Source organism: Varanus komodoensis, unplaced genomic scaffold (assembly GCF_004798865.1).
Source record: "Varanus komodoensis strain SLA01 unplaced genomic scaffold, ASM479886v1 scaffold37, whole genome shotgun sequence".
NCBI classification, from domain to species: Eukaryota; Metazoa; Chordata; class Lepidosauria; order Squamata; family Varanidae; genus Varanus; species Varanus komodoensis.
This window is the reverse complement of record NW_025335889.1, coordinates 9,184,587-9,203,324: the sequence shown is the minus strand read 5'-3', so window position 1 is coordinate 9,203,324 and position 18,738 is coordinate 9,184,587. Positions and strand designations below refer to the sequence as shown.

Genomic DNA, 18,738 nt, shown 5'->3' with positions numbered 1-18,738 from the left:
TTGCTTTTTGATAAACTTTGTGTGTGAGTGAAGGAACATGATAGATAAAATACAGATAGTTATGCTTTTACTGTTCAGTTTGTAATAAATAGCTTCAAGTTGCCTGGCATTTGTCATAAGCCTGCTTACTCGAGGAAATTGGAGCACCTGCTTTTTTGCATCAGGTCTTGTATGACTAAAATTGCCTTGTTTCATCTTTATCAGTGCTACTATACTGCCACCAAACCCATAGATTTTATTCTGTGTTAGTCTAAATTACGTTCTGGTCATTTCAACATATCTACTCAAGTAGGACTATCCTTAGCTATGACTTTGTCTTGTCCTACAGTGTGGGGACTGCTTTTGCAGATAATGCATTTGAGTCTGTATTCTAAGGGGAGGTCTATGACCCCACCTTTCTTTCAGATCAGTAATGTTACTCAGTTGTGCATACATCTAAGTGCTTAAACAGTAGATTAAAGTATCAACTTCAGGCACAATTAGAATGTATATTTTTGTGTGTCTTTCTAACTGCTATCATAACATACTAGCTGCAGCATGCTATATGAAATTGATTTGCACCATTAATAAATCATATGCACTTATAGCTCTTGATAGGAAGCTTGAATGATCTCATTAATATTGGTAATTATTGATCATAGAAACAAGTCTCTCTTTCAGTAGGATACTTTAGGCATGGAATTATGCTTTGGCATTCTTGACCAGTCAGGCTTTCAAGTGTCTGTGTTTAACAGTTGAAGGGAGTGTACCCTAAAACAAGTGTGGTATTTTAAATTTCAAGTTTTGAAACTCCCTGTAACTACAATACTAATCATGGTTACATGGGTGCTTGCCCTGCTAAAACTAGCAGAACATCTGAAGAATGTTAGAAGCTACAATTTACATCTTGTTATTGCTGCCCAAACACTGGTATATGGTTGGAGGGGGCAAATTGGGGGTGCCAAAAAAAGTAGTGTGTGCTAATTATGGGCAAATACAGCTTCCAACACACTAAGAATGCGATGCTATAGTCTTGATTAAGTTAACATAATTTCTCCTTCAAAACACTCAGTAAAAGTTACTTCTGGAATACTGAACTTTAGAATAACTGGTCCAAAATGTTTGTAACTTGTATTTCACTTAAATTTTCCACCAAGCAGCTTCATGGGATGGCCACCATATAGCATTTTGAGATAAGAAAAATAGCTCCCTGTCCATGTTCTTCAAACCATTATTTTTTTTACATCACTTACATGTCCCCCTTTACTTTTTTGTAAAACTAAACAATCTTTATGGAACCTTGTAGGGAAATTACTCTTAATTCCTTAATCATTTTATTTGCCCTTTTCTGTATTTTGCTGAACTCCAGAATATCCCCTTTTTAGGTGCAGAGACCAGAGCTGTATACAGTTCTGTATACCTCAAGTTTGTATAAGGGGACTAGAGTTTTTACTTTCAGTTCCTTTCTTAATTATGCCTAACAAAGTTTGCGTTTTTCACAGCAGCTGCACTCTGGATTGACAGTTTTCATTTACCTTTCCACCACAACCACAAGAGCTTTTTCTTGGTCAGTCATCAGTGCCACAGATTTCATCAGTTTATTCTTGAAGCTGGAATTTTTGGCCCCAACATGCTTCATTTACACTTAACGGCATCTGCCATTTGAATGCCCATTCTCCCAGTTTGTAGAACTAGTTTTTGACCTCATTTTCTTTGGGTTTTAAAGCACGCTAAATAACTGGATTTTTTAAAGCAAACTTGGTCACCTCACTGTTCATCTCTACTTCTGAATAGGCTGAAAAGTCTCTTAATACAGATATTTTTATGAGCACCAGCGTTTATATCCCTCCCTTGGGAGAATTTAACATTTATTTCTGTCTGATCCTTAACCGGTGATTGCTCCTTAAGAGTCTGCTCCCCACACCCTTTATTCCATGACTGCTAAGTTTGCTAATTAGTTTTGGTGAGGGACTTTGTCAAAAGCCTTTTGGAAGTCCAAATTAACAATCTTTACCAAATCACCTCTGTCCATATGTTCATGGATACTCTCAAAGGATTCTAAGCCATTACTGAAGCAAGACTTAACCTTTTTAAAAATTGGGGCTACATTGACTATTCACCAGTCCTGAGGTAGATCTTGGGCATGTTACATGTTAGAACAGCTTTCCTTATTTAGGAACTTTTCATTGCCCTCAAAGTAAAGTTACAGCTTTCATACCTGAATGAATTTCATACAATTCCTAGTTCAAAGAACCTGCTAGGTTCCAGAACTCTCACTCCCTGATGAATACCATCTGAGCTTGGGTATTTACTAGTTTTCAGTTTGTTGATACCTACGTATTTGTTCCTGTTGCTCAGACACTCTTCTTGAAAATATCAATTCTGGCACAGGTATCTGTCCTACATCATCTGCGGTGAACATAATTCAGCTTCTTCATAATCTCCTTATCCTCTAGTATCATTTCTTCCTATGACAAAAGGACACTAATACCATTAGATCCATCTAGGCTGTGAGAAGGGAGAGCAGAATACTCAAAAGATTGTAGTAGCTCTTCAAGTGGGGGCCTGCTGCCCAATATTGTCATGGCAGAAATACTTAGAACTGTGGGGAAATATAATCTTTTCATGTGTGCTGCAACCCACAAGGGGAATGAATTACCACTCATAAAGTGTAGTTTTTATTTGACCTTAGTAATGTACCTCTCAGCTGGTTATTCATACTAGTCCTAAATATCTTGAAGAGTTACAACCAGCCCCAGCTCATATCCACTGCAGTGGTAGCATCTTCTGTTTTATGACATGTTCTTTCAAATAAAATTGTGATCTGTTTAGCTCTATTTATCCATGTCAGCCTTTTTTGCCTTCCACAGAAACATCCATCAAGGAAGCAGACACAGTCCGAGCTGTTGGCAGATGTTTAAGCAGACAAAACTAGGTGGAATGCTAAACTTCAAACAGAGCAAAGACTTCAGTCTATGTTCCCAACTAGTCATCATCGAAGAACCAACAACAACTGTTTTTCCTCTTTTCACACTTTAAATTTGTGAAAGAGCTGTCCAGAGACACAGTGATGGATGGCCTCGAAATATCCCAAATAAAACCCTCAGAGAAGGGGATGCCCCTATGTCATCTACCCATGTAGCTGTCAAAGTATGTTTGAAAAGAACACTAGAACTATTCTATTTTAGTACATGGCTGATCTAACTTAAAATTGGGCTTTATTTGCAAACCTCAAGTTTCAGGTGAATTGTTTGCATTTTAGTTTAGAAGGCATGGTAGCTTCCAAAGCAAATACTGCTGCACGGTGCTACCCTTAGGCTTTTGCATTCTGCCCCTTTCATAAGTGGGAAACTTTCATAAACCCAAGCGAGACTTCATGACAAGGTGTCATGGGAGCACCAGAACAGATTAAGGTATTTTCAGCCTATGCTTTTGAAGTGTAGAACTAGTGGCTTATTTTGATATCCTATTCCCTCAGTTAGTGTAGATCTGTCTTCCCTGATATGAGCTGACTATGCCCAGCCTTAACTTGGATGCACTAGATATAAGGTGAGTCAAACAAACCCCAGATTTAAGAAAAACATTCTTGCTTGAGGCAGAATTACCACTTATTCAAGAACAATTTTTGTAGCCCTAACTAGCTACAAAGGCCAAAGGCAAGTTCAGAGCCTAGAGGAACCCACAATCAAAGCAAGATACCCAACTGAGATTCTTGGTTCTAACCTGAGGGATTTCTAATAGCAACAGAGAACTCACTGACATTCAGCACTTTCACCAGCTCATAGAATTGCAGGTCATTGACAGTTAAACCAAAGGCAGTCTCTTTATTATCATTTCCACAACATGGAGAAATCTCACAGTATAGTATACAATTGACTCTGTTAAAAGTAAAGCTATTTCTGCTCTTCAACAGTGCAGATTGCTGCCTCTTTAGCTTCCATTTCAGTCCTTCACATGTGTTGCAAGGTCTGGCTGATAGGCAACAATATGCTGTAAGCAACATAGCCACTTTAAAATAGCTAAACTGTTCTTAAATTCTGAAGTAGGGCTGGATCAACTACCAACAAGCCTTCTGGAGGCCTTGAGCTACTTTCCAGAGCAGAATTGTCCAGGGGCTTGCTTCTCAGATAATTTGATCTCCTGGCCCATGAAACACAATGCCTTGTATGACTTGGTTCATTTGTCAGCAGTAGGAGGGATTGGAAGAGTGAGCTTTCAGTGAGTGACTTGATTGATGCACCAGAGTTTAAGCTTGGATGCATCAGAATAATCATGGATCAAAGAGCCATAGGCTGCTGCTTTGCAATAGACAAACCACTACTAGTCAGAGGAATAGCAAAGTGTGACATCTCCAGAGATGGTGTATCAGTTTTCATAGAGCCTAGGGACCCCAGTTCTTCTAAGCTTGCTTCTAGGGGAAGAGTGTTGTCAAGGGTGGCTTGTATTCCAGAAATCTCCCACACTGGTGGTGGTGGTGGCTTCTTGAAGATTGCACCATCATTCATTTCAGAGCTCTTCAACAGCATGTTCTCTGTTAGTTTAGAAAGTTTAACTTCTTTGCATGGGGTAGAAGATTTGGTATTACAGAATGTATGCCCTGTAGCATTGGCTTCACAATTATTTGCAGAACTCGGATTTGACAAGTCAAAAGTGCATGACTGAATGGGACTTTTGCAGAAAGATGTACCACCATCACATGAAACTTGCAGGTTTCCCTTCACAGTATTCAGAGGGGATTCAGTCACCTTTAGAGCCAAAGGACTGCTTTTGGTTAGATTCTGTATGTTGTTTACACTATCCCATGCATCAGATTTGGGAAGGCTGTTGATTTCCAGAAAACAACTGCTACCTGGAGAGATGCTGTAGCCAGAAGCGCCAATCAGAAAACCCTTTTCCATTATGTCTTTCAGTGACAAACTACTAGTAGAGCTTTGGGAAGACATCTTCTGCATTCCAAGTCAAGAGGTCAGTCTTCAAATGCTAATACCTAGTGGTAGACATTAACCTTGGGTTAATAAGGATTTTAAAAAATATATATATTGGGGGAAACCATGCAGTCCCTTTTCTGTCTAAACCTGCACAGGACTGTGCCTTTAGTTGCTAGCTACTTTAAGACACACACTAGAGCTAGTTGGATCCAGATCTGCCTTTCTGTGAATGAAGGGGCTTCCCCTCTCCCCTCGTATATAGAAGCAGATCTAACTGGATGCATTTGTACTTGGAAGAAAGGCCAATTTTTATCGATTTCCTTTTCTACTACTACTACCTTATCAATATACTGTTCAGACGGGCCCTAACCCTTCAGAGCAGATTTTGCGGGCATAAAGGACTGCATGGGGAGGGGAACACTGCAAACACTACCACTCTTCTAGCAATGAGGTTATCTTTACCAATATTCTGGGTACTCCTCCACACAGCTTTGCTTATCACTGGTCAGGTTGTTCTAACAGTACTTTTGGAGCCATATATCCTAATCTTAGGCATAAAAGAATGCATATGCAAACCATAGGATGGCAGCTATAGCAGTATTTATCCAGTTGTGTTTTTATAAACTCCAGGTGCTTACCACCTGGATTTCAATATACAGGAAAAAAAGAGAGCAACATGCACTTATTTTTGTTACATGCACTCAGGTTTGATTAGATAGTGTTGACAAAAGTTTGTTCATATGCCTTTATGGAATCTCTTTGAAGGACACAGAATAAACCAGCAATGACTCTTTCCCTACAAGTGTTCAGACTTGGGAGATGATTGCTTCAGGCTGCAGCAAAAATCAACAAACTTAATTCCAGGATATGGTTTATCATTGCAAAGCCAATGCACAGCCTACCCATTATAAAACAGACCTGATGCAAACAGTTGGAACTTATGCCATAACTGGAAGCATTACTGCACCCTTGCTCATGGCAACTAACATACTAGAATTAAAACAACAACAACTAGCAGTAGTCATACATATTCTTACAATGGTTAAAATATGTATTGCAAGTGAAGTTATCCTCTCTACTTTACCATTCTATACTAGTGATTTAAAGCCAAATTTTAAGATGGGCCAAAGCTTTTGACACAGGTGTTTGTATTTTTTCCCTTCTCTAGACAGCCATGTTTCCTTAAAACAAAGCCACACCTCAAAAAATAGACGTATAACAAGCATAAGGTCACAAACTTTTTAGGTAGCTATGTCTAATCCTCTAGTTAAGCAGGAATCTAATTTAAAGCTGTCTCATCTCTGCTTTGATACCTCCAACAACAAAGAACCCACCATTCAAATCCAGATCAGTGCACTATAATTTTGCTAACTATACCTTAAACCAATGAAAGAGATCAAGCTGGTTACTAGAACACCAGTTCCCTATAACTTAGTTCCAGTGGGTTACTTATACAACATTCATTTATCAAAATTCTATTCTAGATATAACTTACCTTTTCTTTCTTTCTAAGATCAAACTTGAATTCCTCCTCTCTGATAATGCCTTTTCATAGATTGCTGCAGCACTCTTTCTTAATTTTCCAATTAAGCTTGATTGCAAGGAAATCAACAGTGTTCTGAAGACACCACCTGAAGATGATCATGGGGAATTGAATGAGCAGGGATAGATTAATTAACTCTATAAAAACTTTTGTACTACAAAAAGCATACTCTTGAAATATACAAATAAGTTACTTTGAACCAGTAAAACTCAAAACACTTATTCTACACATGAAGTATCTAATACAATATAACCCTTTTTAATCTCAAAAACTTAAAATGTGCAGTCTTTTTCTTCCATTTGCATTTATGTTAAACTTTGTCATTTTTAGTAATAAGACAAACAGAACATTGATGCTAAAGCCAAGATCAAAATGCATCAATGATGAAATAATGGTAAAGGCTTCTCAACAGGCATTCTTAAATGCCTTTCCAGAAAATCAGTAGCTTTGTTCCTGGTGTTCTGGCTCCTTTAAATGTTTTGATTTGGTAATTGTCTTTACCAGCAGCACATAGGTAATAATACAGCAGGTGCAGTTTTCATGCTATAGACATGCATGTTGTCCTGAATTAGACAGCCATTATTAACCAAACAACCACACCTATAGATGGTTTAAACAGAAAAGGGTTTTAAAGCTCTCAGCATTTCCCAGCCAACATCCATTGGCCTGTATCCCTAACTAAATTGCCTAAAATAATTTTCAACAGTAATCTGTAATCTGCATTGAATTCAGATGACTCAGGAGGGTAATGCTTCATAGGGATGAAAGGAGTGACCTATGGTGCCTGTTTAAGTCACCCTGTCATGCTATTTGTTAGGTTCAACAATCCCTGTATTCCTGGAATTTGCATCCCAATTTCCTGCTCTCATTTCAGTGCTGTCAGACCAACCCTATCAATGTTTATGCAGAGGTACATCCTACTGAGCTCAGTGTACTCCTAGGCAGTGCTATCCTAAACACTGTTATTACAAATCCCCTCATTAAGGTTTGTAGCCTAAAATACAAATGAAATTAGTGGGAATAAGACCAGTAATGCCACTTAATGGCATTGACTATGAATACTATATCTAATCCCTAATGTCAATGCTGTGACTTTCCTATAAGGCCTATTTTGAAGAGGATCTTTTAACTGGTAGATTAATGTTGCTTAGTTGCTGAAAGAAAACTCTCTCTCAAATTTGTACCCAAAAACAAAACAGATAAAGCAAGGAATTTTCTATTTTGCTGGCTCTAACAACTTTATGCATATGTGCATACTGAAATTCTAGAAATTATAGTTATTAGGGATTATACTGCATGGCATTAAAATACACAATTTAAAGTCCATGGTTAAAAAGTGGGTTCTTTGTTGAAATGTAATTGAACACCCTGTGCTTTTGTTGGTGTGGATACAAAGTTTCTATCTATTACCCTCAGTGTTTGTTTTAGTGTGGTGCCTTAGCAATGAAGAAATGCTCGCTTTGAAAACTTCTAACATTTTTAATATGATAAGCCTGTAACCACACCTGATGCATTCCAGAGAGTTATCTGTGTTAGTCTGGCAGCAAGAAATAAAAGTTCTATAGCACTTTAAAGACTAACAAATGCATTCTAGGATAAATACCATTTATCAACTATTCCCTCCACCTCAGTTTGAATAAAGACAAAGGGTTCCACCTATTATCACATTACATACATTAATCAGCTGGTAAGGTTATCATCCAAGGATGATGGGTAAGGTTATCATCCAAGGAAGTTTTGTGAATGGCAGCTGTTAAGATTATTATCACAATCTCTACTTTGCATTTCAATTCTCTCTTTGAACCCAGTTTATATTTCTCCTTCAGCTCCATCATGTATAGATAAAGCTGCCAATCTGAGGTAAGCTCTTCATGCATTGATGAAGTAACCCTGCCTAAAAAGTTTGTCGGGATAATCTTTTTAGGATACCCAAGACTTTTTGCAACAGGACAACACTGCTATTCCTCCAAAAATATATTTTGGTGTAAGCTTTCCTGGGCTGGAATTCACCTCAGCAGATGCAAAATGTGCTATCTCAGAAGTCAGAGGAAATTTAAAAGCCAATAAAGTGGAATCAAAAGGCAAGAAAAGTGAGAGATATTATTAGGTGTATCATATTACTATGGCAGAGTGCAAAATGAATACAAGATTCAGTCAGGTTACATGTAACCAACATCTCACTGATAGCTGATGAGAAATCAGCTTTTCTTTCCAGAAAACAGAAGCTGTTTAGTTACCTTATTAATACACAATGATTATGAATAAGTGAGGAATGCTCAACCACAAATTCCATTTGGAGATGTTTTAGCTGAAAGGGCTGGGGCCAATTATGCTTTAAAAAATAGCATAATTTAAACCAAAGGTAGAACCTTAGCAGAGACATCTCAACCTTTTAGATGGGAAACTGTGCATAAGCTGGAAAGCCACCAAATGATTGGTACTTAAGAAAAAAAATTGCTGCCATCTGGGAACCAGACTTGAGGCTTTGTGTCCCTGTTCTGGGAACTGCTTCCATATATTTAGTTCACATGCTTTTCCAACAGTTAGATCAATAGATTAAGATGGGTAACTATGTAAATCTATTGCCACATAAACAAAAGTCTTGTGGCCCTGTTAAAGCTTACAGGTTTACTTTGGAATGTCATTCTGGAGCTTTGGCTGTTGTGTGGTATAGAAATAATAATTTTTATAACAATAAGCCACCTGTTAAGAAGAATCCTGTGTATCAGGCAATTGCCATGCCTACTTCCATGTGACTGACATGGGAAGAAGCCATCTCTGTAACATCATCCTTAAGATGATCCAGACTGACCAAGATTCTTTGGCCTAAGCTTCACACACAATGTTTGGCCATCACTTTGCTATCATCAAGAAACAGTGAATGCAAGTAGACTAGGAGTGTACACTCAAAATAATAGATGTATGTATTTCAAACATACAGGAAATACAAGCAGCCTGTAAGTAGCCCTGAAAGGGACTATAAAGAAGATTCTGTACAGGATGCAGAGGTACATCCTGGGTATCAGATCAGGAAGAGGGTACCAGTTCAGGTGGATGGTTAGCAAAAGGCATAGAGAAACAACATCTTGAATATAGCAAGAAAAGGGACAAAAGAGGAAGGAATTTCAAGACAGACAGATATCAGCATATCTGAACCAGGTGTATATGAGGAACAAGACTGACAACATGAGTTTCCTGATCAGATCAGGATGTCCATCATAACAATTTAAAACTGTTCTTGTCAGTTTCAAGCTTTCTGTAGCCATATTATGGCAAATATCTGACACTATCTTTTAAGAAATAATATTAGGTGAACAAAAACTTGGGCATTGTTCCTAATCAATGCAGAAGCATGTATGTTTTCTACAGTAAATGGGTCATGCCTGTAAATATATTTATATCATCACAATGCCACTGTCTGCCTTAGTACCACCTAACTGCATTCATTACACACATGTAAGTGTTGATTTAATTGTATTGCAAGGAAAGTATTGCCAAGGTTTAGCACAGATAATTTCGTCTGAATGTGAGACACGTGGAAATTCAAGGAGTGAGCTTTCCCAGTATGCAGCTATACAAGTATAGGAGGGAAGCATCTTCTGTTGGATTCTTGTGATACAGCAGAGAAAGACACTGGAGCCCCCTGCTGGAGCAAAAACCTGAAACCCTCGAAGCTTGAAAACCAGAGTTGGAGAGAGTGTGGTGTAACGGTTAGAGTAACAGGTTTCAGAGCAGAGAGTGGCCGATCTGGATCCTGAAGTTGGCTGGGCGACGCTGGGACGGCCAGTTGCAGGCTTACCTACCACACAGGATTGCAGTGAAGATAAAGTAGTGGTGGCGCTTACGGGGCACCGCGCGCGTCGCCTGAACCCATTGGAAGCAGGGCAGGGTAAAAATGTAATACCCGGAAAAGAAAGGTTATGGCTCCGCAGCCTGTATTGCTTGGCAACAAAGTTAAGTTTTCCAGCAACGGTGGGCAGCCATCTGAGAGGGAGGGTTTAACCTGGTGTCCTGCACTGAGCAGGGGGATGGACCCTCTGGCCCTCTGGCCCCTTGCACTCTACTACTCTATGAAGAGCCACAAATACTCTCTTTCGGAGCAGCGTCTTTAAAAAAAAATCCCATTTCCCCATCCCGCAGTCACTGATTTTACATGTCTGCGTTTTTAGATTTGTGGCTGTAGTGCTTGCTTCGACTTTAGGGATTGTTCTGCTCCTCCTCGCGTACACAAAATTGCAACTTGCCCGCGCGCGCCACTTCTCTCCTCCTCCCTCCCAGTAGAACTGAGCTTTGCGTCAGTCTTGCGTAGGCAACGTCATGACGCCGGAAAAGGTGGCTGGCTGGGGTGGAGTTGGCGCGAGATAGGAAAGTGCCTTTTGGTTTCGGGGTTGCAGCTGCACGAACTCGGCTGTGCGCGCGCGGTTCATGGGGGTCTTTTAGCAGCATCCTCCCTAGCAGCGCCCTGGGCGGCTGCTGCTTCGGCAGCAAGATCCAGCAGCCTCTTACAGCAGACCTCCTGGAGGATTATTTTTCGTCTTCTGCTTATTTTTATTCCCTTAACACAGGAACGGACAGGATGTCCCGCAAGGTTCACTGGTGAGTTGCGCTGCATTTATTTGGGGAGAGTTTTCCGCCCGTTCTGGAAGGCGCATTTTAGGATAGATTGGAATTTTTTTTTGGGGGGGAGAGAAAATCCTCTGCCCCCCACATTTACGGAAGCTAGTTTCCCCCGCGACTCCCCAGGACCAGCAATGCCTCCGATTCGTTGCTGCATTTCCAACGGTAATGGATCATGCAGGGAGAATGGACACATCACTAATTCGGTAGACGATTAATTTTGGTAAGACCAACTGGCATTATCTGAAAGGGGGATCTTTAAGGTGCCTAAAATGGCCCGCGTGAAATGTCAGGGCGGGGAGAGGAACCAAAATCCTTTTTGCGCCAAGCGGTGGGTGGGGGAGGGTGAAAGGAAGCGGCTTGCCTCCCTTTCCTTTAGTGATCGATTTATTTTGCATTAATTGTCTGATATTATTGCAAAGAGGGGAAACTCGAGTAGGTGACTGCATTTGTAAGTCAAAATTGGGAGTGAGATTTTTTTTATTACTGATTTTTTCCTCTCCCTTCCCTCCCCCACGCCCAGCAATCTTGCTGAATGCCTTTTGGTGCTACTGAAATGCACTGACACACTGAAGTGGAATGGTGGCGATTCTTTTGCTGAATTGGGGCAGGAAGGTTTTAGTTCTGTGTTATGGTATGTTAGTTTGTGCATCTGTTAAGGAACTCATAGGAATGCTGTGTTCATCCGAAGTGTAATGGTGTGTTAAAGATGGACGAGACAGCCTGAAGTCCTGCCTGGTGGCTAAATTTTCTTTCTTCCTAAATATTCATAGGATCCATTAGTTTGATGATGGATATGGATAAAGTATTCCCCCATTTCCAGATGGTCAGGCTTGCATGTGAATGCTATTTTATTTATTAAATTGAGCTTCTATCTCATCCTGTCCCAAGGTCTTTGAGCAGGCCCCATGTTATTTTACCCTACCCTTGGTTACTCAGAGTAAGCGGGGATAAAAAATGTCTTGCATTGGGAGAAACACAAGTGTAAGCTTTGGTGAGTTTCCAAAAGGAGAGAATTTCCAAGCTGAGGTTAGGTGCTGGACTGGCAAACAGGATTGTTGGTTCCAAAATTGCCCCCTGAAGATGTCTTTGCCCACCTGCTTATTCCTTCTCGTTTCTTCCTCCATTGTGCCACCCAAGCTGCAGTATTGAGTCCACTTACATGTAGTGAGCAGTGCACACGCTTAGGTTCACACAGTAGTACAGATTCAAGGTCAGTCAGGGACCAGTCTTATGTTTGTATAGTCACAAAAAGGACCTACAATTCCCAGCATTTCCCAACCAGCTGTGTCTTCTGGGGCATGCTGGGACTTTCCTGTGGTAGATGAAAATGCGCCCAAAGTATTTCTGCTCTGCCAGGTAGAATGAACTGGAATTCTGAACCAATGAATTGGGTGCTACTTGGTGATACCAGGGTAACATACTTTCTCTTTAAACCTTGCCTGTAACAGTGATGAGCAAGATGATCTGCATTATCAGGATTCAGATGTACCAGAACGTCGGGATAACAGATGCAAAGTCAAGTGGACTCGTGAAGAGGTATGTCCCATGTACTTTATGAAGGACAAAATGGGGAAACTGGGAGTGGGCCTTGACAGAAGCTGGCTAAAAAACTTCTTCATGATATACAAGAGGAGCTTTTCTGGGAATTCCCTCCAAAAAGAAAGAAAGATACAAATTTAAAAAAACAAATAAAATGGGAATGAGAGAGGTTTTCTAAGTTGGCTTCTGTAAAGCGATGAGGGCTAGTAACTTGTTTTTCAAAGTAAACAAGTCTCGATACATTGAAGGAGTGACATTCTGCCCATAAGTATTGCACTTGAGATTGTTGCAATTTACATGACCAGACTTGGCCAAACTATACAGGGTAAAAATATGTGAATGCACATGCAAGTAGACATTTTTGGGGATCAAATCTTGTCATTCAGCCATCCCTAAACCTTCTAGATATTGTGCAATGAGCAGAGCTTTCTGCAGCAACAGCTAACTAACCATGTGGTGGAGCTATCCAGTTCTTTCCATATGCTACTCTCAGACCACTCCATTCTCTTTTGTTGTGCAGATACATGCCAGCAGGAATTGAAGAGTGGGGCAGCTCTTCCAAGCTATTACCTTGAGCCCTGTTGCTTCCCCTGTTCAGGGCATAAGGGCAGCCTTGCAGATAAGATACACTTGTGCATCATATCCTGCGCAGTATAATGTAAGGCCTTGTTTCTAAGCTAACTCCTCAATTGGCTGGGTGATACAGAGGGATAGCTATAATAGTAAGTTAAGTGATGAAACATACTGGGGTTTCAGGCCTTTATGCCCTATTTTGGCATGCTCTATATAACCTATGATGTTCCAATGCCATTTCAATTTGCTGACTTAGTCTCTTGTTTTTGCAATATTTCGTTGGGACATGATGGAAACCCTTTTCAAACATCATATTGTAATACACATTACTTATGTACAATTGCTTTTTGCAGGATGAGCTGCTGAATTCACTGGTGACACAGTATGGACATGATTGGAAGTTTCTAGCAAGCCATTTTCCTGTAAGTAGAGTTCTTAAGATATCTTTTCCATCTCTTTCTAACAGTCAAATGGGAGGTGCAGTTAACAAAATCAAGCTGCTAGTTGAATAAGGTTGCATTCTTTATCGTTTTTTCTGATTTCTTTTTTGCTTGTCTGTGCAGTCTTCCTTCTAACGTGTACTTATTTAAATTTGTTTACAGAACCGCACTGAACAGCAGTGTCAATACCGCTGGTTAAGGGTACTAAACCCTGTCCTGGTTAAAGGTCCTTGGACTAAACAAGAAGACCAGAAGGTAACTGGCAAGTAATGGGAGACAGGACAGAGGTGTACAGAATTATGCATGGTGTGGAGAAAGTGGATGAGGAGACGTTTTTCTTTTTCTCCCATAATAATGGACCAAAGAGGGTCATCCCACAGAATTGACTGGTGGGAGATTTAGGACAGGAAGGAAGGAAGGAAGAACTTAGTTAAGCTTAGTTAATTCACTTCCACAAAACGTAGTGATGGCTCCCAATTTGGATAGCTTTAAAAGGGAATTGGACAAATTAATGGAGGAGAAGGCTATCATGGCTTCTGGTCCTGGTTGCTATAAGCTGCTTCCAATAGTAGAATCAATGAGCCTATGTATACCGCAGAAAACTTAGGCAAGTGGGTGCTGTGGAGACATGCCCTACATGTGGGATCCTGTGGGCAGCTGGTTGGCCACCCTGTGAATACAAAGCTGGGATAGATGGAGCACTGGTCTGATCCTGGTTCTTGCTCTTCTAGTCTATCTTATTTCTCAGCATTGACTTTTCTGGTTGAAGAAGCTCAAGCACCATCCTCGTTCTGTTATTTACATATTTATATCAGCCTTTTCTTGCAAGGAAACAAGGCAGCTTACATAATCTTCCTCCTTTCCATTTTACCCTCAAACAACAACCTGGGGAGGTGAGGTCAGGCTGAGGATCAATGATTGGTCCAAAGTCAACCAGTGAACTTCATGGCTGACTGGGGAATTGATCTTGGATCTTGCAAGTCCTAGTTCAACATGTTAACTACTATGTCACACTGGCTTTCCATCTCATGAACTCTAGTTGACTGGTAGAACTTTCTTGAGTTCAAGTGGTGGTAGAATATCTGCGTGTTATTCTGCCACAGCAAGGCTTAAATTAAGAGAGAAATTACACAGAAAGTAATTATTTGCTAACATTTTGGCTACAAGGACCACTCCAAACTATAATTAGTTTAGTCCCTGGTTTGTGGAAAAAATTATGTATGTATGTATTTATTTGGGAAACTTGTATGCCGCCCCTTTCGCATAAGCCTCGGCGCCCCTTTGCAGCAGTACTTGCAATAGTCTTATTTTGTCTATGGAAAAGGTCCTCAAAACCTTGTGAGGTTCTAATCTTCTAAGATACTAACTTTCTTCTTGAGGATCTGTAGTAAAAATGCAAACTCCCAAGCTGCTTCTACTATCTTTAATTTGCTATATATATTCACTAAGGAATATGTTCCATGTATGTAAATGTAATGCAATAATAATAACATCTTATGAGTAAATTTGCAAAAGTGTGTGCTACTACCATCTTAATAGTTTTCATTAGTACTGAATGACCTGGATTTTCTAATGCTAATGACTGCTGTGTTTACTGTGAGCAAGCAACATCTGCATGGAGTCTACACATACGCAACTACGTGCCTAAGATCATTTCTACCCAATTTTGGAATTCTACTTTCCCAAGTAGATCTTGATTTCAAAAAGAGAGCCCTGTTCATGAATTTATTCATGTGCAGACTTCTGGTAGACCAGGAGTCCTCGAACTTTTTCACCAGGGGGCCAGTTGAAAGGTGCCGGTGCTGGGCGCGGGCCAGCAAGGTGGTGCCAGCGGGGTGCATGGGCCAGCAAGGAGGTGGGACGGTGCGTGCGGGCATACTCACTGAGGTGGGGGCGTGCGTGCGAAGGGAGGCGGGGGCGGGCACGCACCACAAGGCAGGTGCACGAGGCAGCGGCTTGCTTGCATGTAGATCATTTTCTCCGAAAGAATCCAAAGTGATCTCGCGAGCAAGCCGCCACCTCCCTGGATGCATTGCACGCGGGTGCGCTCATGGTGCGTTGGAAACCTCTGAGGCGGGCTGGATAAATGGCCATGGTGGACCAGATCCGGCCCCCGGACCGTAGTTTGAGGACCCATGTGGTAGACATTCAGCTGAGCATATGCCTACTGGGAGTACAGCCTGCTTTCTTCTAATGTGTGCATGCATTAATAGGGCTGTTGTACTAACAGGGCTAGATATAGAAGGTACTGCAAAGGGTCTTGATAACAGGTTGTTATAGATCAGAAATGAGCAAGACTTGAACAGGTCTGCATTGTCAAGATCACTGTGACCCCTGAACTGATCTTCAGGCTCTGTCTGTAGGATATGTAGACTGACTTGAGAAGCTGTAGCAATTACATTTTTGTTTTGCTATGCCTTGTCTATAGAAAAATGGCTATGCAAGCTGTGTGTGGGTGTGTGCTCCATGTGCCGTCTGCAATGCACTCGCATGGATGCTGATACAAGGGGTGGGACAATGGGGAATCCAAACATCAAATCTCAGTTGTTCACACTGAAGAAAAGTGGGAACTCTCCATAACTTTATCAGAGCATCCTTGTGGACTTGCTGGATGCACACGGCAAAAACTACGGACAAGACAATGTTTTGTAACTTTCATCTTATTTTTGCTGCCAGGTCATTGAACTGGTGAAAAAATATGGCACAAAGCAATGGACGCTCATAGCTAAGCACTTGAAAGGCCGGCTAGGGAAGCAATGCCGGGAACGCTGGCACAACCACTTGAACCCCGAGGTGAAAAAGTCATCATGGACGGAGGAGGAAGACCGTATAATCTGCGAGGCACACAAGGTTCTGGGAAACCGGTGGGCTGAGATTGCAAAGTTGCTGCCTGGAAGGTAGGCTCCTTACAGTTGAAGAAGGGCCTCTGAGTTGTTCTCAACCACAGTGGAGTAGCTCAGAGGAACAGAGTAATACTAGGTTGCTTCTCCTTTTGTGATTGGCCTTTCATGCATGCATGCATGCCTTCCATGGTCTATTTTTACAGGACTGACAATGCTGTGAAAAACCATTGGAATTCCACAATCAAAAGGAAGGTGGACATAGGAGGTTTTCTTAATGAAACAAAAGAATCCAAGCCCCTGTATCTGCTAGTGGAAGTGGATGGCAAAGAAAGCCAAAATGTAACAGAATCTGAGAACCAGGTAGTGTGAAACCATTCTAGTTTTAATGTAGTTAAAAATATTTTAGTTTTTGTAATAGCTTAAAATACTGAATTTGGTTTTCACAGACTTGCAGGGGAGGAAATATCACAATATTCAGTGCATTCTTAAATTAATTTGCCTAATATTTTCATAAGGTTATATATTTCAGTTTTGCACTTGCTTGGGAATAATTATGCCACTTTTCTAATCCAGTGGATCAAACAGTGGGTGAAATAAGGCTGATAAGGGTAGGCAGCAGTATCTTCTGTAGCTGAGACACTGGCTTGGAGCCTCTGCCTGCAGAACTTTGTTTTTTATACACTCTCAGATGTTCCACATTGTGAAACAGTTTGTATTTTGTAATTCAAATTGGCCTTAGCCTTGCCCAAACTGGCACACTCCAGAGGTGGTGCGCTACAATGCCATCTTGTGCCATGTGATATGGGGATGATGGGAGTTGTAGTCTAACACTTGGTTAGTGCTTGATTGGGGGAGGTTGGCCTCACTTGTCAAGGGCTGGGAAAGGGAAAAGTTGTGTGGAGGTAGAAAGTTCTGAGCAAGCAAGATTTCATTTAGATGCAAACTGAAAGATAAACGAATGTATCATTGCTTCTGGAAAAACAGATGGATTAGAAGTATGTTGTTACTTTATGTATGTTCTGTGCAAGATACAGAAGAAGCTTAAACAAGCTTTGATTTTTATTTAATTATTTATTTAAAACATTTCTATGCCGCCCGCATCGCAACAAAGGCTCGGGGCGGCTCACAGATTTAGTTCTGAAAGCAGGTTTTGTCCTTTTCCTCCAGATGCTGGCTCATTTTTAAAACCTTGATGCTGTTTGGCAGCAGCTTATGAAATCAATGTGGTCATTTGGTAATGATGCAGATCTTCCTTTGCTTTCACAGCAAACCTTCTTAACTAACTGGCCTGTTCAGAGCTTGGAAATCAAAGAGGAGGAAGTCATCAAGGAAGAGCCAGTTGGTTTGCAAATGCTGCCTTCTGAGCAACTTGCGGAAAGCCTGGCAGAAGACCATGTCAAGGAAGCATCAGAAGATATGGCACCTGACAGTGCCCTGGAGGAAGGTTCCTCTTCATACACATGGGTGGTCGAACCAGGCAGTTACTTGTGCAGCACTTCCGTCCCAGCCATTGCTGAAGCCCTGGACTTGATTGAATCTGTAAGAAGCCAATTGGTGTACATTTCCATAAAGAACAGGAAGTTATTTGCAAAGGCAGGGACTTTGCACCTCAGTTGAGCCTAGCCTCAAAGACTCTGGTGCTATCTGTACAGAACTGTCACAGTCCTTGAAATTTCATTCCTTTTCCCTATGTACACAATAGTAGTTAATTATAGGCTTTCTGTTTTCTTGACTGAGCATCTAAGAATATGTCTAGAAAGCAGGAAGAAAAATGCAACCATACACACAGTCCCCACCCCAGGTATACTGTGTATAGATTTTGAAGACCACTAAGTTTTGCTAATTCTGCATCTATGATGTGCCCGTGGAGGCTCTCTTGGAGTTTGCCAGGTTCCCTGCCCCTTCATTTATTTAACTGGGAAATCAATATGCTTCAAGCAAAATACTGCCCCTGGTGCTATCTGAGGGCTTGGCTTGGCTTTTTTTGAGTTCAGACTCCACCTCTTCCTTGCGTTTAGGTTCATGAACATTTTATTTTGTGAAATGGGAATTTTATAACCAACTATGGTAGCCACTTTACGAACAGGCAACTGCTGTTCAGCCTTAGCAATTATTTTGTGAAAGTCCCCCCAACACTCCCAAAAATGCATGTATGCCCATTGATCCAAAAAGTCTGGGGACCTCTGATAACAGTGGTAGATGACAAGTTTTACATAGAGTGTGGTAACCTTATAGAAGTTAAAACAAAAGAAGCCATGTGTTCTCTTCATGGA

General features: G+C 41.0%; 1 protein-coding gene across 2 annotated transcripts in view; it reads left to right on the top strand.

The window, feature by feature from the left end:
• Window positions 1-37: 37 nt before the first annotated feature.
• MYBL2 (MYB proto-oncogene like 2) overlaps window positions 38-18,738 on the top strand; it is a 38,517-nt gene continuing 19,816 nt past the window's right edge. Inside the window, exons 1-11 of one of the 2 annotated variants that reach the window (XM_044440292.1) lie at window positions 38-164; window positions 2,850-3,528; window positions 4,890-4,944; window positions 8,277-8,310; window positions 11,016-11,046; window positions 12,519-12,606; window positions 13,536-13,604; window positions 13,785-13,877; window positions 16,299-16,519; window positions 16,669-16,825; window positions 17,732-18,004. In XM_044440292.1, the coding sequence (XP_044296227.1) occupies window positions 11,027-11,046; window positions 12,519-12,606; window positions 13,536-13,604; window positions 13,785-13,877; window positions 16,299-16,519; window positions 16,669-16,825; window positions 17,732-18,004 (921 nt within the window). In that variant the 5' untranslated portion in view covers window positions 38-164; window positions 2,850-3,528; window positions 4,890-4,944; window positions 8,277-8,310; window positions 11,016-11,026. Of the gene's footprint in view, window positions 165-2,416; window positions 3,529-4,889; window positions 4,945-8,276; window positions 8,311-11,015; window positions 11,047-12,518; window positions 12,607-13,535; window positions 13,605-13,784; window positions 13,878-16,298; window positions 16,520-16,668; window positions 16,826-17,731; window positions 18,005-18,738 lie in introns of those variants that run through there. The other variant, XM_044440291.1, reaches the window with a different exon arrangement.